This window comes from Colletotrichum truncatum (assembly GCF_014235925.2).
Source record: "Colletotrichum truncatum strain CMES1059 chromosome Unknown Contig_0013, whole genome shotgun sequence".
Lineage (NCBI taxonomy): Eukaryota > Fungi > Ascomycota > Sordariomycetes > Glomerellales > Glomerellaceae > Colletotrichum > Colletotrichum truncatum.
In genome coordinates this window covers 1-20,232 of record NW_027222410.1, presented here as the reverse complement: position 1 = coordinate 20,232, position 20,232 = coordinate 1, and the positions used below count along the sequence as shown (strand labels likewise).

The 20,232-nt window shown below is 46.2% G+C and overlaps 7 protein-coding genes across 7 annotated transcripts; 4 read left to right on the top strand and 3 right to left on the bottom strand.

The window, feature by feature from the left end:
• Positions 1-3,815: 3,815 nt before the first annotated feature.
• Positions 3,816-5,927, top strand: CTRU02_215072 (heterokaryon incompatibility protein; the record flags this gene model as incomplete). The annotated part of the gene is made up of 1 exon (XM_036731974.1): positions 3,816-5,927. One exon carries the CDS (start codon positions 3,816-3,818, stop codon positions 5,925-5,927), a length of 2,112 nt encoding a protein of 703 aa, XP_036576362.1.
• A 1,538-nt stretch (positions 5,928-7,465) lies between these two features.
• On the top strand, positions 7,466-8,802 carry CTRU02_215071 (tyrosinase central domain-containing protein; the record flags this gene model as incomplete). Its single annotated transcript, XM_036731975.1, has 3 exons — positions 7,466-7,864; positions 7,941-8,013; positions 8,075-8,802. The coding sequence occupies 3 exons, from the start codon at positions 7,466-7,468 to the stop codon at positions 8,800-8,802; spliced, it is 1,200 nt and encodes a 399-aa protein (XP_036576363.1).
• Positions 8,803-10,364: 1,562 nt separating this feature from the next.
• On the bottom strand, positions 10,365-10,535 carry CTRU02_215070 (uncharacterized protein; the record flags this gene model as incomplete). The annotated part of the gene is made up of 2 exons (XM_036731976.1): positions 10,365-10,405; positions 10,457-10,535. The coding sequence occupies 2 exons, from the start codon at positions 10,533-10,535 to the stop codon at positions 10,365-10,367; spliced, it is 120 nt and encodes a 39-aa protein (XP_036576364.1).
• Positions 10,536-12,876: 2,341 nt separating this feature from the next.
• On the top strand, positions 12,877-13,284 carry CTRU02_215069 (uncharacterized protein; the record flags this gene model as incomplete). Its single annotated transcript, XM_036731977.1, has 1 exon — positions 12,877-13,284. The coding sequence occupies one exon, from the start codon at positions 12,877-12,879 to the stop codon at positions 13,282-13,284; it is 408 nt and encodes a 135-aa protein (XP_036576365.1).
• Positions 13,285-13,745: 461 nt separating this feature from the next.
• CTRU02_215068 (histone H3) lies at positions 13,746-14,084 on the bottom strand (the record flags this gene model as incomplete). Its single annotated transcript, XM_036731978.1, has 2 exons — positions 13,746-13,987; positions 14,039-14,084. 2 exons carry the CDS (start codon positions 14,082-14,084, stop codon positions 13,746-13,748), a joined length of 288 nt encoding a protein of 95 aa, XP_036576366.1.
• A 376-nt stretch (positions 14,085-14,460) lies between these two features.
• On the top strand, positions 14,461-15,859 carry CTRU02_215067 (uncharacterized protein; the record flags this gene model as incomplete). The annotated part of the gene is made up of 5 exons (XM_036731979.1): positions 14,461-14,482; positions 14,532-14,793; positions 14,849-15,104; positions 15,157-15,446; positions 15,496-15,859. 5 exons carry the CDS (start codon positions 14,461-14,463, stop codon positions 15,857-15,859), a joined length of 1,194 nt encoding a protein of 397 aa, XP_036576367.1.
• Positions 15,860-15,999: 140 nt separating this feature from the next.
• Positions 16,000-16,795, bottom strand: CTRU02_215066 (histone H3; the record flags this gene model as incomplete). The annotated part of the gene is made up of 3 exons (XM_036731980.1): positions 16,000-16,112; positions 16,167-16,361; positions 16,408-16,795. 3 exons carry the CDS (start codon positions 16,793-16,795, stop codon positions 16,000-16,002), a joined length of 696 nt encoding a protein of 231 aa, XP_036576368.1.
• Positions 16,796-20,232: the final 3,437 nt, after the last annotated feature.

The window sequence follows — 20,232 nt, the reverse complement described above, 5'->3', positions numbered from 1 at the left end:
TTACTTTAAATAGTCTTAACTATAGCCTTTCTCTCGTAAGACCTAATATAGTTAGATTTACAAGCTATAAGAGTTCAAGACTAGGTTTAACTATCCTAGATTATAATAGTACTATTATTAGATACTGATGATAGCTAGACGCTATACCTTAAGAAGGCTGACATATAAACTTCATAGGTAACTTAAGTATATTATACTATTAACATTCTATTCATACCCCTTGATTAACTATTAAACGCCTTGCTTAAGACTAGAAGATAAATAAAATAGTCTTTTACTATAGTAGTCTTTACTAGGTAGCCTATAAGTTTAATTATAGCCTCAAATAGATTTTTTAAAACTAATATATACTCTAGTATACTTAAATAATAGCCTATTTAGCCCTAAATTATTATATAATAAGGTTATTTTTATTAGCTCTAGCTACTAACTATAGTATAAGCAGTAATACTTATGAGTAAAAGGCTTGTATTATTTAAGTTGGCAAGCGGAGCGAACTACGTTTTAGAGTACGGTCGCTAGAGCGAGGTCGTCACGTAACCTCGCGGCCAAGGCATTGCAGAGTGAGCCCGGAGATCCAGAACAATCACGTCACGAAAGATCTTATCATCCCTATCAAACGGTAGGAGATTATAGCCGTTACGGGTAGGAGGCCAAAGTTGATGAGGGCTAATTCTATGCCGGTGTATCGAATGGAAGGATTTGTAGCTGTAAACAATGTTGAAATTGTATTCGCTGATAGTCTTGTGTGTTATTAAGCGCACCAGCTGCCTCAAGTTCTAACTTAGCTTTTTAAAACGGCGTCAGACTTGTAGGATTCCCCTGGGATAGGTAGTTTCCTTCGGCATAATTAGAGTCCACTAGATCAACGTGGGTGTCCACCACCGCTATCTAGAATATTTCTTCAAACCCAAATTATATAAGTTCCACAGACAAGACAGAACAGGTCGATAGCCACGAAAAAGGAGGGGGAATAAACAAGTCTAGGCGGGGACGTTACGCCCCGGCAGCAGACCACCAAACTTGCGTAGCCAAATTCTTTTGTCAGAGTCCTACTATATGTAAATTATCCATGTCCTCCTGTACTAGATTTCAAACACCAGCCAATGCGGTGGCCCTGTTAGATTTCTTCATGAGATATGCTTTGGCAGTACTTATCTACTTATTTCCGGGAGAGGTGCTAACGTCGCGAAGCTAGTAGGTCTTGCCCCCGGAGGAATCACGAGCCCCAGTGAGGGCCCAAGACTCACAAAGATTTCCTTCAACAAAACTCGTCGTATATTTGCGTCCTTGCAAAGACGAAAAGTCGTGGTTGAAATGGTCTCTCTTGCGCTGTCTATGCGCGATAGGCTAGAGGGTAATGTTTACTTCCACCTTCCTGATTCTCATGGTCGGCGACGCTGTAGTTTTGCGGGATTCAAAAGCCACTCTACTTGTAGGAGATAACGGGAGTTATGATAGCTTGGGTAACTCTGCCTACGAAAAAGTCTTCGCTGGCGTCCATCGCATGTGTGATAACGACAACCATCATGGCCTTTTTGTAGACGAATTTGATTGCCAATTGATCTGTTTGCCAGTTACTTGTTAAATCTTTAACACAATCTATCCAGATCTATAAGTGTAAATAGTCTCGTGCGATGCTAGCCGTGGTCGTTTAATGGCAAATGGGAGCAATACTGCTTGGGTTTTTTTTTATTTTGGCAATAAAAATGCATCTGCGTCCTTGGTTCCCACTGATAGTTGACCTGTTTGATGTATAAGGCAAATCTTCGCGATCTCAATGCTAACGTCTACAAGCTATTACTACTATGAGACGGCCTTTTCGGAATTTTCAATGCCATGACTTATGAAATAAATGCTCTTATAGAGGTTTAGGATGAGGTAAAAGTCAATGCCTGGTCCTCGAAGTCCTTCAAAGCTGTAACGTAATTCTCATGGTCCCGATGCAAATTCTATCGCGTAAGAACAGTGACAAACACTTGGATATCAGACCTATTGTAACAAGAAGGCTGCTAATAGCAAGATAGGGCACAAATATAACAACTATACTTTGTGTTTCGATGCACTTTTGATAATATGTCACTATGCTTGTTGTCGCCAAGTAGATACAACGGACGAAAGAAAAAATTCTATAAGTTGATACATGATATATTCTTAAGTACTTAGGGAAGTTTTTTCTTGACTTTAGTCGCACCTTCGTCACTGATTTACAAGTTGTAGCTGCCACAACATTGGCTTGGTCTCGTTCTATCCTGCTAGTAATTACACCACATTCAGGTTTGCTGCAACAGATGAAAGCTGTTGAACCAATCAGTGGAGAGGGAATTATTAGAAACGTAATTTTTCTTCGAGTCATAATATAGATTCTGCCGCACTCAGGTTCTCTAAATCACATACAAGATGTAGAAGTTATTTATTAATAATAAGCAAACTATCGCAGAAGTGACTTCTTTTTAAGTCCCAAAGTTAGTATTACTATCATCTGAGCTTGATGGTCAAGATGTTGGGTTTGCTCTAAGTGATGATGTAGTTGCTAAACTGTTTGAGCTTTGTATTCTGGTGTCGCACATGGAATTGTCGTAGACGTCGTCGTCGCATCATGTAGGCTTCAGAGGTTGGATTAGTACCATACGGGTGAGAACAGTAAAACAGTAAATTTCCAACTATCGTAATACATAGAAGTAGAACAATAGTGGTGGTTTAGAAGTAAAGGTGGGGGATCCAGTCTTCTAACCCGTTACGTGTGGAAGGGAGGTATTGGTCCCTTCCGGACCCTACGTGCTAGGGGCTGCCTGGCCGTTTTTTTAATTATTGCAACATATAAGTTGTCTTTGGTTAACTCGCTGGCAATTCGACTAAAAGCTTTTTTACAGTTGTAGACGTTTAAGTTTATTGTGCGTCCAGTAGATCTCTATGCGTTCCTGGTGAAACTTATCGTCTTTTCTCTACAGTGCTTCGCACCTTGCTGAGAGCGGCACGATCAAACGCATGAAAACACAAAGGTAACAAGCTCATGGATTAATGACCCAGATCGTTGGTAAATTGCTGCAGAGATGCGATCGCTAGATATCTCGCTCATTATAACCCAAAGGGAGTGGCTGATTATAGAATGAGGGGGCCTCGATTGAGGTGCTTCATGATACCTAGCTAAAAAGGTGGATGGAGTGTTGAGTGTGCCTAAGACAAAGCAGAATCCAGAAATCTAGCAAGGCAAGTTACATACTAAACAGGGAAATTTCAAGAAAGGCAACTGCAACATAATGATGTCATTCTGCTGCTCAGCTGCAGCCAGCCACCGTAAGGCAGACAGACTATGGGCAGCCCGTTTATTGTTCGCCTTATTTTCAGACTACCATTGAAAGTATAATCAGTCGATGTTGTGTAACACAATTGCGTCATACTATGTTTTAGTATTTCTATTTAACCAATGTGAGTCTGGCGGTTAAAGACAAGAAGACTAGCCTCCCGCGTGATACGTCCCTTGTCGTCACATGGCTTTCCATAGGTCTTCCTATACACAAGTGACTGTAGCCCCCAAGGTGCCTGGAATCCCAGCCCTGTGTTATACCTGAGGGGTCTGTTATACAGTCGCTTCCTGACTCAGTCGTAAAGGAATAGATGCCACCTTTTATAAGGGGAACATACTAGGGCAACGGCTGCCCTATTGCTTCGTTTTCTAAAAGCCTAGTATCACTTCTTTATAGCTTATAAAATTAAGTAAACAGACTATATATTTGCGACGAAGGAATGCCGGCCCCTAATATCTTGTTAGTTCTTTCATGTTCTAGCTTCCGTTTTCTCAAACATATTTTAAAATGAGGCCTGCGAGAACCCTAACTCCTCGAATATTTAACAAAGGGGAGAACTGGACGGGGCATGATATTTATATCGAGGAAAAGTATCAGCTGGCCAAAATCGACAACCATGATTGGATTCCAGAAGACACAAGAGAGAGGATTCGCAGCTGGGGAAAGACAAAGACAAATCCAGCCAAGACAAGTAACCCTGGCAAAAACCAGCTATATAAGCCTATTATCGATCCATACGAGATGCGCGTGCTAGAGGTTAAGGCTGGATCAAAGGATGAGGAGCTTAAAGGCTCCCTTCATCACTGCTCTGTGGAGTATAAAGATCCCGGGCCCAAAACCAGGGGGTGGTATACCGACACTATTTACGCCCTTTCTATGGACGACCTTACTGTGCCCGTCACGTACACAGCGCTAAGTTACACATGGGGCCCGCCTGTTTTCGAAGGATATTTTGAATGTGACGGGCATGGTATGGCAATTACCAAGTCTTTGGAGTCCGCGCTCCGACATTTTCGTGACAAGGACCATTCTGTTGTTATGTGGATTGACCAAATCTGCATCGACCAAAGCAACATGCAGGAAAAGCTGAAGCAGATTCCTCTTATGCCTCGAATCTACCGACACGCAGTAAACACCGTGATCTGGCTAGGAGACTCGAACGAAAGGTCTGCTATTGCGTTTCGGCTCTTAGAAGAGATATACGAGCGTTTACAGTTTACGAGGGAAGACAATGTAGAGCCCCAGGACCTAGAGCGATACTGCCTACCGAAGGCCGACTCAAGTGACTGGGAAGCATTGTGGGACCTTCTCTCACGCCAGTGGTTCACAAGGGTCTGGATCATACAAGAAGTTACTCTCTCAAAAAATCCCTTTGTTGTATGCGGCGAGTTTAGTGTGTCTTGGGAGGATATTGCTAGTGCCTGCATGCAACTCGCGACGACTGGGATATCTAAATGGCTGTCGCAGAAGTCCTTAAAAGTAAAAAAGCCGGTAGATGACCGTGAGGACGTCTACAGGAGGGTTTGGCAGCTTGATCTGACTAAGTATGCCACCAAGATTAACCCACCTAACCTCTTTTATATTATGGTCGACTCACGCAATGCCCAATGCTACGACTCACGTGACAAGGTGTATGGGCTCTTAGGGATATGTAACGAACACTTTCGGGACGCATTAACAGTCAGCTATGCGGACGACTTTCCGGCTGCCCGATTATATCACGCCGTTATATTAGAATACTTGTCTTATCCATACATGGGGGGGCTAGACTCAATACTAGCCTCAGTCGACCACGATTCGCCACATCTGCCATCGTGGGTGCCGGACTTCAGCAAGCCCCGTCAGACGGTCTCGTTAGGCTACACGACTGCCTCGCGGGGCATCTACCGCGCTTGTGGACGCTTCACACAGCAGTTCAAAAAGATATATGCAAGGGTCGACAGATATAACGACGCGGAGCTGCACGTACGAGGGATATTTTTCGATACCATCGTTGAAATTAGCCCGCTTTTTGAAGATCCCGACATTACTTGTATAGATCCAGAGACCGAAAATAAGACACTGCTCGAAATCTTCAAGTTCATTTCCCAGCTACAGCGGTACCCGGCGCCGAACACAGTCTTCTCAACGTTCTGGCGCACTATTGTGGCGGGTAAGAATGGCCTCGGAAGAGAGAAATGTCCAGAATCTTTCGCCGAAATTGTCAGTCTTCTCCTTGATACATGTACTGGCAAATCTCCATCACTCCCAGGCCAAACGTACTCAGCACGGCAGCGTATGCCTAAGGACAGGGGCAGGTTGGATGTACACAGGCTTAACGGCGGGAAGCCCGGTTCGCCTGGACACGTTTTCCAGGACTTTCGATGGGCAATGATTAATGCTAATAGGCACCGCAGGCTGGGGTTCACTAGCAAAGGATACCTGTGTCTGTTCCCTAGGTATGTCGATATTGGGGATCAAGTGTTCGTTTTGGAAAGCTGTGCTATGCCGTTTATCATGAGGACAATAGAGCTCGATCGTAAGAGCTTTAGGCTTATTGGCGAATGTTATGTGTGTGGAATTATGGATGGAGAGGCAATTAGACCTAATGTTACTTTAGAAGAAATAGTCCTAGTATAGGCATAGATTCTCTAACTAGCTGTTCTGTGCTAATCAGCCTTTAGTTAAGATAAATAGGGTTAGAGTTAAGATAAAGGGATTTTGATAAATAAGGGTTACTTATTAAAGGAGTTTATAGAAGAGACCACGGAGTTTTCAGCAAGGAAGCGTCTTTATCACGGTCAGCGGGTGGATGACATATTAATACCGGCAGCGCCTAACCTAGTAACACCACCCGAAGAAAGAGATACTTAGAGATTCGGTTGAAGCACTCTTTCTCCTAACCACTATACCAGAGTTCCTATAGTGATCTTTGAATGCGATTATAGGGTTAGCTAAGGATGGTGATGATGTATCATGTTATCTTATGACTCGATCTTAATATTGAGCGCTAACCCTTAGAGCTGTGGATAAGTCCCCATAAACCTTGTGAAACTGAAGTCTCCGTTGCAACGAACATGTCTTCAGTCCACATTAAATCTTATTAAGCGAGCATGGTAGCGTCGGGAGCCTAGCCCCTAGGGCTACTGTATTCGAATGTTGGCAATACTGGACTAAGTAATAGCCAAGCGAGTCTATTATTCGACGGGCTTGACTGCCTAAAAATCAACTTACAGGGAAGACCTAGCGTATAGCCCTAAACAAGACAATCTGTGTTAGGGAAGGAGCTATCTATATGGAAAGTCATATTTAACAATATAAATAGCTTTCCTTTAGGACGTGGTGATGATACTCACATAGATTGCTTCCCCACTTGAGTGCAATTCAAAACACTAAAAAGCCTTGGTGACCCCGAGCTGCGGAACCGAAAGGATCCCGACCATCACAGGGCTTATTTAGATAACTCCAGTCTCACAAACCTAAAAAAAGGTGCCAAAACTTCTCGGCTGCTAAAATACTTGTTTGCAATTGAAAGTGACCTTGCATTAGGAATTACATCCAAGAGACTTAGCGATGAAATTAAGGTTATTTTGAGAGCCTGGGTTTCACATCTGTCCTGCTCTATGAGGACTAGAGCCCTGGACAGGTATAATGCCGTCTCTGTTCAGACACGAGTCACTACCTTAAACGCTGACGGAAAAGTTTCCGTAAAGTCAAGCCGTGAACTGTGGCTGTGTCATTGCGGCTGTTCGGCGCGCTTGACCAGGCTTGAGGGTGGTGCCCCAGATAATAAGGTTCCATGCTAGAACCCACGCACAATCCGCGCTTTCGTACTCCGAGTCGGGATCCTGTAAGCGATGTCGCAATTTGCATCTTTAAAGACTAGTACAGTATGCCACGAGATTCATGACCCTGGCCCGGGATGATCCTGTCACCGCAACCGCGACTAGTTATATCCCAAATGGATCGCGGATGGATTTCGTTAGACCCACGGGCATTTGATATCGGGAGCTTTAATACAGTTTTGCTATCATCTTGTTGAATTTAATAACCTCGGAGTCCGCTCGATTATCCGTACCATCTTCATCAACCAGTCTATTAATCGATCATTGGCCGCGCTAAGAGGCCATTGATCTTCGTGCAGTTGAGCACTGTTTGGCATCCATTCTTTTCCCACCATGAGTCCTTCTCTTCTCAGCGCCTTTTCAGTGATTGTATTTGCCACTTCCTTTTTTCTCCCCATCAACGCCGCGGGACCATCTTATAACTTTACTCAAGAGGCCATCAACAACGGCGACGCCCTTGCTCAACTTGCTGCAAAGGCTCTGGCTAACTCCAAAGATTTACACCAACGTTCAGGAGCATTTGCAAACTTAACATGCACGCCGGATAAGGTTCGCGTCCGCCGAGAATGGAGGACGCTCCCTGCCGAGCAGAGAAGAGCCTTTGTAGCTGCCGTTGAGTGCATGCAGAGTTCCCCGAGCTTGTATGAGCCGGGAGTGATGCCTGCTGCAAAGACTTTGTATGATGACTTTGTGGCTATCCACCTTAAGCAGACACCTGTCATTCACAGAACGGTAGGAGCGCACATTTGGTGTGAAGAAAAAAAGATGTTGTGCCAAGTGCTAACATTTCTCTTGTTCTTCTGCCTAGGCTAATTTCCAGCTCTGGCATCGCCTATACACGGATGTGTTTGAGCAAAAGATCCGCGAATGCGGTTACACTGGTAAGCATGCGTGGTTTATTGCCTTACTATCTGTTAGTAAACCTCTAACAGAATATGTCAGGTACATTTCCCTTCTGGGAGTGGGGTTATGATGCGGAAGACCCTACGCTGTCACCTCTCTTTGACGGATCAGACACTTCCATCGGCAGCAACGGCGCCTTTGTTCCTCATGAAGGCCTCGAAATTCACCAGGCTTACACCAACGTAACACTCAAACTCGAGCCTGGATCTGGTGGCGGCTGTGTCATGTCGGGGCCCTTCTCCAAGATGACGGTTAATCTCCCCGTCGTTCAGAACACCGATACACCCCTCGCTGCTGACCCGCGCTGCCTGCAGCGAGACCTGAACAAGCACGTCTCTTCTCGACACACTACGTTTCGGAACACGACGCTCCTTCTGACTGAGCACAACACTATCGAGTCGTTTTGGGGCTTTTTGAATGGTGATGATCGTTATATCAACCCCTTTGAACTAGGAGTTCATGCGGCTGGCCACTGGCAGCTCGGCGGCGACTCTGGCAACAACTTCTTTATCTCTCCGGCTGACCCAGCATTCTTCCTACACCACAGCCAGATTGACCGCGTTTATTGGATCTGGCAGATGCTTGACTGGGAGAACAGACAGGATATCTTTGGTACTGTCACGATGCAGAATATCCCTCCGAGCCGCAATGGCACTTTAGACGACCTGGTTGATCTTCGCCCTTTGGCTGAGCCGAGAAAGCTGAGGGACCTGATGAGCACGATTGGAGTTGGTAGCTCTCCATTTTGCTACGTCTACGAAGGGTAATTGCTGTTCCCGTAGCTGGGACAAAAACCGTTAACGCGGGGGAGTTTTACGTTGCCATAGGTACTCAGCCCTGTAGTCGGTGTGGCAATGCAGCATTCAATAATGAGCAAAGACTCGCGGTTATTGTGTTAAGCGAGAAAGCCTAGTGACCAGTCGCGGTCAAATCTTTCGTGCCCTGCACATGCTGGCAGCGATGCCGCTGCGCGATCGTATAGGTGCGGTTGACAGGTAGACGGGAGGGAGTGTGACTTCTGTGATCGTGAAGGGAGAGAAGTGGACGCAGGCCGGTGTTCTGCGTATGGGCTTAACAAAGTCCGACGGACCTCGAGCATCGGCATTCTACGCCAGATTGCTGGATTGGATCGAGAACCAGTAATCTACAACCGATCCCGACGAGGGCAAGAGCAAAAAGCACATACAAGGAGTCATCAAATGTAGAGTTTTTCCTCTGTTTTTTTTTTTTAACACACAAGTCCCGACGAGGGCAAATCTTTGGCGAGACAGCGCTCGGCCGGCTGATCCGTCGTATTTTCTTTCAGCAAGAGACTCGGGTACGGCTCAGGTTCGGCTCAGAGCACCTTAGATACTGCTCTGGTGCAACGCAGCTTGTCCCACAGGACGCGCTAGAAACCTAATTCCGCTGCCACTAACTCCATGGCCGTGCCCGCTCTGTAGTACAGTGAGGCGGTCGCGACTTAGCAGTCCGCCATGCAAAACAGCGGCGGAGGCCATGTTTTGGCGTCCGCCTTGGCGGTTCACTTCCGTAGTACCGGCAGCAACGTCAAGCTCAGGGCTATTGCAGCGTGATGCACGAGCGCAAGCATTACCTAAGTTGTAAGCAAACCATGGACGAGGCGGCGATGGGCTTGGCCTGAGAAGTCCCCAGCGACAGCCAGCAGCCAGTTGAAGTTTACAAGACGTTTGTTGGAAAGAAGCCGACACCACGATGTAGTTACGCGTTCATAAATCTACTTGAACTACAGCATGTACATACAAAAGTCGCGCGCACGCCATGATGTCTACGCATATTCCCTCTCGCTGTCTATCGACATTGACCCAGAACGTGTTTCTGGTGTCCGGAACTCCCCCACCACCGGTACGAATTTTTCGATTCCGTCGGCGAACTCCCGAACATAATCCCTCAGATATGTAACAGTCGACTGTTGCTCGATAAGCCCTCCAAGCATACGGTTCTGTTCCTTCAACGATCCAATCTTTCCTTCTAGTTCTTTCTTCATCTCCATCTCCCTCTCCAACTTCTGATTGGCTTCCAGCAGACGGCTTTTCATCTCTTCATTTTCCTCGGCCAGTATCGCTACTCTCGCGCTGAAACTTTGAGGAAGTTCGTCGGCCGCCCAGGCGCAGTGTGGCTGCGCAATCGTCAGCTCGCCTTTCCCAGGGTTAGTTGCTCTGACAGCCTCGAAGCTCTTTCCAACCTCTCCACAAAGCTTTTTCAGCGGGCCTATGGAGCATTCGCTGAGGTTGGCTTCGAAGAGTTTCTTGATTCCAGGAACTTCAGGGAGAAGCTCCCACCGATATGGATCGCTCTCGGTTGTCAGTAATCAAACCTGGGATGGCTCTACGACAATGTTGGTGCGCTCTTCTACATGTGGTCAGCGCAACTTGGAAAGTTCGAGTCGCTGAAAACTCTTACGTATGTGCTTGGACAGTATATCTCTGCACTGGTCTCTCCATATCTTTCGTTGCAAGTTCTTAGTACTCGGGACTGACATTGTGGTTCATCGAGCTGCGATGCGCTCGAGCGAAGAAAAGGGGCCGACCTCAGCCTTGGTCAAGGATAAGTGTATGGCAAAATAGGTTGTCACGAAGTGTAGATCTGTTAGCTGGGTGCTGCAGGACGCAGCTCATCAGATACAAGCCACGTGTGGTGATAAAAAATCGCAACACTGGTTGAGCAACGGTGATCGGCACTCCCTGGTCTACGCTGATTGCCTCTGTTGTTTTGATTACCTCTGTTGATTACCTCTGTTGATTACGCCTGAAGTCGTCGCGATCGAAGGAAAAGACCCTGCTGCTGCGAGCGAGGCCTTTGTCAATCCTTGCGTCATGCTCACCCTGCAAGTTCAATAAACGTGTGAAGCTACACGACGAATTCGAACCAGAACCTCTGGGATTACAGGCAACTTAAAGACCACAAATCCGCGTCTGCGGCCTACAAGGACTTCATGCGCACCGTTGATTTGCTCAAAGCCCTTAAGCTACTACACATCCACGGTGGCACCGACTTCATGACTCTAACTCCCTTGGAGCAGCTGAAGGTCCTCTTTTGGGCACGCTGGTTACGTGAGGGCTATAATTAACCCTGCTATAGCCAGAGGCTTTCGATGGCTTGAGACAAAGCGCAGATGGATGCGTAACTCAACGTCAACCGATACACCCTCGTAGCATTTGGTACCTCAAACCAGCACTACGTAGCATGGTAGGAAGAAGACTGCGCTAACTCAAGCGCCCACTGTTCCATGTCGGCGACACCAATACCCAACTGCAACCCTTCCTTGACCATGTAAGGCAGGAGTCAGTTCATGCCCGCAATAGGACCAAGTCTACGCAAGACTGCCTATAACCCCTGGCCGGCCATGCAGGTTCGTATACCAGCCACTTACTTACCCGGACGCCTCCTCGTCAGATACGACCTCAGACGGCATGCCCGAGAACCGCGGACAGCGGGAGGCCCCTTATCCTAGTATCACCAGTCATCGTTGGTGCTCGTCAGGTTTGCCAAGATGCTCATGTATGGTAACCCGGCTCTTCACACCCCCGCATTCCTTCCTCCCAACCGACCATGGAGTGATGTCGGGTCGCCATCTCTCTTATCCCTCTGACGCATGCCGGTCCTGGCCCCCAGCCCAGTGACACATTATAGATGCCACGAAGCCCTGACCTTCGGCCGTCCTTCCCTGGTGAACGCCATCGATGCATCAGGGTGCTTGACGAGGCATATAGACCGCTTCTTGACTCATGCCAGGCCTCACCGTACCAATTGATCATTCTCGGCCCCTGTCGGGCCATGGTCTCGCGTAAACAGTCGATGGCGAGTTAGCCGGGCGATAGTCTGTTGTTGGCAGCCCCCAGCATTGTCCAAAGATCTAAAGACGCCGCGGCTTTCCTGTCCCTGCTTCGTCATACCCACAGGGACTCAGATTTAGGCTTCACAGCGCCGGTCTCGGGCTGGATAGTCAAGCTTGCCCCCGTATAAGCTGGTCGAGCAGACTCCTTTGTCCGTTTTTTCGTGGAGGAATGGCCTCAGCTGGAGCATTTGAGAACCGTAGACATCCCGGGACCCGTTGAAGTCGCATAGACTCCTATTCGCGTTGACTTACCTCGCCGCGGGCGCGACATGCTTCGCATCAGGATAATCGAACCGGAACGGCTGCATCCCGCAGAGCCTTGAAGGCTACTCTTCTCAGCCTTTAACTCTCCTAGAGAGTTCGGAGAAGCGTCAGATGCAGTCACCAGGGTCATAGGACCGCTATCCGCCTGCGTCGTTCTTTGCCCTCTCTTTCTAACCCCTAGCGCGAAGGTGAAATCTACAAAGCTGCATCCTGGATTTAGCTTACCCCTCACTACCATACCCGCACCACTCCTACTACTTCTAGTTAAGCCATACTCATTCGTTCATTGATCGCAAATGACTTGACGTACCATACAAGCTCCTAGAGAGGCTCGGAGACTTGGTTTCTATAATTATCCTAAACTCATCGTACAAGCGGGACGTCGGTGTTAACTATTAGTGAGGGCCACCGCGGAAGCCAGATTGGGGCTAGGCCCACATTGGTGTAGCCCCTCAGTGGATCCAGCCTTGCCGCCGGGCCAATCCTTATCTAGGACAGCGGATCCCTCTTAGACCAGTCAAGTTCTGCACGGACAACAATTCTTGATCTCCAAGTGCCACCATGATGTCCAAGTGCCTCAAAAGTTCTAAGGCCGTCCAGTATGAACGGTAGTAGCTTAAACAACGCGACAAAGTGAGGCTTTCGTAGATCTTATCCTTCATCAAACCCCCAAATTTCACACACAATCTGTTTAGCCCGCCCTACAGCGTAACCTTCCGAAATGCCCAACGCAGCTAATACTGGCCCTGGTTACCCAGAGGGCTATCAATCCGCGAGCGGAGACCTCGCTACCATCATCAACAACAGCGTCGCGACAGGCTTTTTCAAGTGGGGTTTCGTGATTCTGCGAGGCGTGTACGACAACGATGACGAGTGGCAGACTTTTCTCAACCTCTTCAAGGCAGCGATCGCTGACGAGCTCCACGACTCGAAGCTAGAAGACCAGCTCGGCCCTCATCTCGAATGGACAGTTATTGAGGATCGCACGGCTCTGAAGAGTGCGTCCAAGGCTACTGTGCGGACGCGATTCCTCGCGTGGGTGGAGGAACAGAAACGCGATGGTGAAATAGCGGACAGGCCTTGGGCTGCAGGTTATCTCCCTCGGTACAAGTTCTGTCTATACGTCTAGGCATGGGCATTACCCGGCCCGCGGGTCCCACGGGTACCCGCGAAATGGGTCGGGTAGTTATGGGTAGTGCCCGAAAGTTTTACTATTACCCACGGGTACCCATGGGTAAAGTGGGTTTGGGTAAAAAAGCCCACGGGTAGTAAACTGAAGGGGGGCCCACGGGTTTGGGTACCCACGGGTGTATACCCGTGGGTAGATTTCAGTAAGTATGCATCACGAATTTTAGACATCTTTTGTAGTAGCCAGCCTCAAGAGTGGATATATTGCGCAACGAATAGACCTGCTACCTTGTTACTCCTAACTTCCGAACGCCCTGAATGCCTTCAATTAATCGCCCGCATTTCCCAGACTCGGGGTCGAACCACTTGTCTCCGTGGACTCTGCCGGCCTTCAAGATAGCCTGGACGAGATGCAGATCCTTCGGCTTAATGGTGACGCGATTGGTGTGGATCGCAGCAAAGTTAATCACTAGATAGTTCGTTCAACTCGATAAGAGTTTGCAAGTGAAGCTTACTGTCGAAAACACCAAAGAGAAGAGACTCCGAAGACTCTTGAAGAGCGCTAATAGCAGTCGCCTGCCAGCGCAGGCGCTTGGAGGGGTCGATGTCATCGCAGATTTCCTTCCAGAGTCGCTGGAATGGGGGCTTCGGAATCAGGAAGTCAAATGTCTTCTGGTAGTTCCTGACCTCCCGGAGAGCTTTTGCTAGGTATTAGGGTTAGTGTGTAGCCATCTTTTGTAGCAATCTAGACTTACTGCCAGGGCGCCAACGGCGTTTCTGCTGCTCCTTAGCACCAGGCATAGTCTTTCGGGCTATGCCAGGCATCATATTATAAAGTTAACCATGAATCAGGTAGGACTCCTAGAAACACAAGTCCAGGTCCAATCAATATAGAATCTTTTACAGATAACTACTGAACAGAGGTTTTCAAAGAGATTCTTTTTGAGAAAAAAAACAAGAAGCCGCGGCTGCGCACAGACCACTTTTTGGCGTATTTTGTTTTTTTTTTGTGAGGTTCTGAAGCTTCAGAAAACTTCTCCCCAGACAACACTACAACCTACCTCCACCACTAACACCCAGCCGCACCGACAAGCCTCTCAATTAAGGTAATTTGATACTTTGATCTCACAATTATTGGTTTTGACTTATTAAATCAATTAGGGAACAGTAGTAAAATATGTCCTCAGGACAGGATCGCGGTACGTTCACACCAGCTTTGTAGCAATCATTTGTACTAATCTCTTCTAGGCCGACCGCTTGGATCTGGTGCTGGAGCCAAGCGTAAAGCTGAAGAGGATTATTCCGACAACGCGCACACCAAGAAGTCTCGTCAGCGCATCGATAAGATGACTGAGAAGCAGAAGGCACTTGATCGCTCGAAGAAGTCGATCAACCAGCAGAAATCCCGCAAGCTTAAAGCCTTGAGGGCTAAAAGCTCCTACATCAGTGCGTCTGCTGATGAGCGCGCGGCCCTTGAGGCTAGGGAAATCCAGCAAGTTGATGCACGATAGTGAGTTCTTTTTTATTTCTTTTGGTGTTTCAAATCAGTGCTCAAGTGCTTTTAGCTTCCTCAAAGGCAACCATCCAGACCAGCTGCTAGCTCAGATGACTGGCCCAGTCTCGTCTAGCTCCTATAATATCGTCGATGACGATGAAGACGAGGCTTGGGAGGATATCCCTTTGAATGAGATTGATGAGGCTACCCAGGAAAACCTGGATGGAGTTGAGGGCATGCTCAACTTTGACGTTGACCTTGATAACCAGTTGCCGACCATTAATGTTGCTGAGCAGTCGAATGCGATTATCGACAAGATGATCCAGGTAACTGGATGACTATAATTAATTACTATAGCAATAGCTAACAAACAGACAGGAAAACCAGATCCGAGAATACCAGTTCTTCCGTGATACCTGGGAGATGACTCTTGAGATACTTTACATCAAGGTCAAGCGGCTGAACAGCAATCCTGCCTTTACCCTAGCTGCGATGGAGGATTATGGCTTTATTCGACCTGGCTTTAAATTTCCAGTAGCTGGCGACATCTTCACCAAAGAGGAAGTGCTTCTTTGGTTTGCACTCGCCAAGTACTGGCACCTGAACCGCTTGTCTAAGAAGAAGAAGATACGCCTGGTTCTTAATTCTTCTGTCAAGAAGAAGAAGACGTAAGTGCTTAATTGTAGCAATCCTTTGTAGTAATACTAATATTCTCAGCCAATTCGCACTCGCGCACCGCCCAGCCATCAAGATTCAAGGATCTCTCTTCACTACAGCTCAGCGCCGATATGCCTCCACTCCAAAGCCTTCAGTGAAGGCTATGTTCTCTAAGATCAGTGACTCGATGATCAAGAAAGGTGTTTGGGAGCTTCTAGGCCCTGCTGAAGTTTGGGAAGAGTTTACTGCTCTCGATAAAACAGCCAACATCTTATCTGCGATGGATAAGAAGTTCTCAGCTATACTAAAGCTGATACCATTCTTCCTGAAGCTTGACCTTGCTCGGGATAAAGCGCCATACAACTGGCGTCAGGTCCATGAGTTGGCTCAGAAGCTAACTCGTTTGCTTGACTTTTCTCTATAATTGCAGATAAGCATAGCGAGAGGGTTTGTTTGACAGATTAAGAATTAAGAATTAGCAATAAGGCTAGCATGAATAAGGTCATGAATTCTCTCTAGTCTGATTCTCGTATTGTAGCAATCGTTTGTAGTAATCTACAGCTGCTAAAACAATCTAGCACTCCATGCTCCCATCTTCTTCATTAACTGTTTAACTAAGTCAAGATCTTTCTTCTGCAAAGTTACTCTTTTAGCGTGAATAGCACAGAGATTTGCATCTATTAATATTCATGTTAATATAATAGTTTGAAGATCAGGATAGGATATCTTACTCTCGAACATGTTGATTAGAAACTGTTCGCTCATCTCATGGAGAGCCTCTATAGCCATTGACTGGTAGCGGATCTTATGGCGGTTTCTTAGTGGAAGATCAAGTGTTATTTCTCGAACTACTCTTGCGAAACTGCTCCGCGGAATTAAAAGATTGGTGGTCTTTTGATATTTTCGAATCTCACGAAGTGCATTTGCTTCACATTTCAGTAATTAAACAATAAAGAGTTACTTCTTACTTACTACCAGGCCTCCATCTACGAACTTTCTGGCGTTTAGTGATCTGGACGGGCTTTTTTCGAGCAGCTTTTAGCTGCTTCTTTGGCGCGAAGTTCAGCTGATCTTTCCGTGCAATGGTTGGTGGTTGGCCAGTATCTGTTCGTCTCGCCAACTTCGTCGCAAAGTTCCGCTTCAGCGGTGGTAATTCTGGTTGACTCAGGTCTGGGCTAGCCTGGCTATAGTAGGTTGCATGACTTGAACTTCTTGGCGGAGTCTCCCGAATCTCTGTAATTGGCTGTTTCAGGGGATTACCCCTCGCTGATGATGAGGGGTAACTATTTGGCGGTGAAGAGCCCTCCACTGTTAGCGGAGAGCTCTGATCTGACACAGGGCTAGTTGATAAGCGAGGCATTGAAGGATGAATGTAAGTGGGAGAAAAAACAAGTCGAAGGAGAATTCAGAGCTTTTAGATTTGTGTACGAAACGTATTAGTCAGAAACCCTAAAATAGAAATTTACGTAAGGCCACATAATCAAATGTTTGTATTCATCTTGTAGTAATCCTGCAAACTACTTCCTGTTCACACCAAAGGTAATTCTTACTACGTATGATGTCGAACTCAATTGCGTCTGACCCTTTTGGGCCAGACCCTTTTGCATCCGATTGTTCTGCTGCTTTCGAGCTCGTAAATTCTACGCAGACTCCAACAATCAATACTCCACCTTCTGGTTTACAGATACAGTCGGAAATCATTTTATTTGTTATTGAGACTTTCTAGACTTTTCTCTCGTTTTTCAAAACCCTGCCATGGTATCTCCAATGGGTAATCCTTGGCAAACACACACCGTTGTCCAAATCCCCTCAACCTGAACGAAAACGCTTCGCCAAATCCTTGTGGACTTTACAACGCCGAGTATCATTCTGGGATCACTTTCACCAAGGCTACCATATGACATCAGGGGAGCCAAAATTAGTCTGCAAGCACTGTCACCAAGTTTTCAATCATCCAACAATCAAAAACTCTGGTACAAGTGCTATGCAACGACACCTCGCTGCAAAGTCTTGTAAGACTCGACGTTTAGGCGCAAACCAGGTGCCTGTAAGTTTTACAGGTCATTGTAGCAATCATTTGTAGTAATCGCAATCTAGGGTACCCAATTGAAAGCAGTCTCGGAGCATCAAGCATTAGTTTACTGTATTGTTGGATCCAACTTAGCGCTTAATACTGTTGACAACTTAAGTTTCCGGCAATTCTGTTCACACCTGAATCCTCTCTACCACCTCCCATCTCGAAAGACGCTCCGAAGCTGGATATCCGAGGAGGCCTTACGCATTCAACACCATACTCTTCAGCTAATTCCGCCTGGTAGCTATGTCTCTCTGATGATTGATATCTGGAGTACACCTGGGTTAAAATATTCACTGCTTGGTGTTTTATGCCATTTTATCGACAAGCACTGGAGGTTACAACAGGTTCTTCTTGGTGCTATTGATATGACAGATGGTCATACAGCCTCTAAGCAAGCAACGGCTTTATCGACTCTGTTAGAAAATATTCGCCAGAGGACGAAGAAGACAATTCGATTTCAGACAGTCTCTGCAGACAACGCAAGTTCTTTTAAGCCAAAAGTCCTAGCACAAGAACTTGCAAAAGGGTCGACATCCACAGTACAGCCGATATATCATATTCGCTGTTTAGCCCATATTTTCAACCTTGTTGTTCGAGCGATTTTTGAGGCTCTTCGAATTTCGATGGTAGAAGCCTCTACAGAGTTTGAGCCTTCTACTACTCGAGCTAAAGATCAAGAGGACTCTGACGATGATTTTGATACTGAAGATTCTACTGCTGGGGAAAATCCTTTTGGAGCTGTTATTCAAAAGGTTAGATACTTCACCTAGTTATAAGATTTTATATTAACATATATACCTCCAGATTCGTGACCTCGCAGTTTCCCTTAAGCTTTCTAGTAAGAAGACGCAAGAGTTTCTCGACCTCCAGAAATCGACTCGCATTGGCCAGCGACCACTACGCCTCCTCCGCGATGTTAAGACAAGGTGGAACTCTACTACACTTATGTGTCTCCGCGCAAGAGAGCTTAAAACAACGATTTCAGCTTGGGTTGAAAAGCACTCTCTACAGGAACAATTCTCTCTTGTGGAGACCGATTGGGAGGCTCTTGATATTCTGCTTGATATCACCAGCCCGTTTTTACTCTTTACAAACATCCTCAGCCGGTTAAATGACCTTACCCCTGGTCATACCTTTACTTTATTACAAGTTGCAACAGTTCACTTGTACTTTTGCGCCTCTGCACTTAAAGATAAAGTTACTAGCAAAGACTTTACTTGGATATCAATCCTTCAGGCTGCTACGAAAAAGGGCTAAGAGAAGCTGGAAAAATACGTTCAAAAGCTAATTGAAGAGGATTCCTTCAAGGTATATAGTATTGCAACTCTCCTTACCCCTGAAGCTGGGACATCAGTTTCGAGTACTTTTGACACGCGATTCCAATTCGCAAATTACTTCGAATACCTTCCTTCTTCAGCCTCACTTCGAACTCGAGTACAGCAAGAATTTATCGAGGTATATACAAAGCAGTACCATCAAGATTCGGAACGCCATACCAATACTCAAAAAGCTGCAACTGAAGGACTCCGATACACTCTGCATAGTTTACTATCACGCAGTCCAAAGAAAAGGGTATTTGTAGCAATCTATTGTAGCAACTCACTATACTAACCTATTATAAGGGCAAAATGTCATCATCCCAAGACGCACGAAATATCTGTAATGACTTTTTTAATATTGGTAAGATAAAGACTCATATCTTACTAGGCTTAACAGCTAATAACTATATTTAGTTATGTTCCCTGATGAAACTGTTTAGCAATTTTGGGTCCGCCTAGACAATAGCTATCCCAGATTCCATGGTATTTGTCGCATGGCTCGAGACTTCTTATCTATTCAACCGACGTCAATACCCTTAGAGCGATCATTCAGCCTTGCTCGCCATATCTGTCACTACGCTCGGTTCAACCTTTCGGCTGATACTATTTTTGATACTTTGACTATCAAAATTAGCCAGAATAATGAGGCCTGGCTTTCCCAAACCACACTTGAGGAAGTTCCAGATGACACGAATATCACTGAAGCATCTGAAGAGCGCCAGCATATTATTAGAGAAGCTTTTAACTACTCTTCTCTATTGGATAAAGCTGATATTCAGAGATATCTGAAGGTCTCTGATGATCTTACTAAGATCTCTATTACTGCTACAGGAGATGCTCCCTCCCCGCCTCCTTACGAAGTCTCAGTAGAAGAGGAGGATATTAGCGATAGAGATGAGGAGCTGCCATCCTTATCTAGCTCTCAACAGCCAAAACTATCGAGTCAAGTTTCCCAACTTAGCAACTCACCTACGCCTTCTGTATCCCAAGAACTCCCAAACTTCTCCGAGCTTGGGGGTCGCAAAAGGAAGAGACTTACTCGGCTAGATCTTGTCGAACTCTCTCCTGACGAGGATAGCGATTAAATATACATTGTTCCTCTGATTTCACTCCGACTTTATCGTATTATTCTCTATTAGTTTCTTATATTTGTAGTAATCTATTCTAGCCATCTATGTTTTATGTAACTTACTCTTTCTCCCTATAACTAACTAGTTATATTTTCTTTCTATCTTAGTTACAGTATTTCCCGCGTTTCTTGTGGGTAGCAAAATTACCCGTGGGTAGTGTAACCCATGGGTCGTTTTACCCACGGGCCTTTCAACCCGCGGGTAAATATAGTGGGACTGCCCGTGGGTAATTCGGGTTTACCCAAACTACCCACGGGTAGTTTTGGGTACT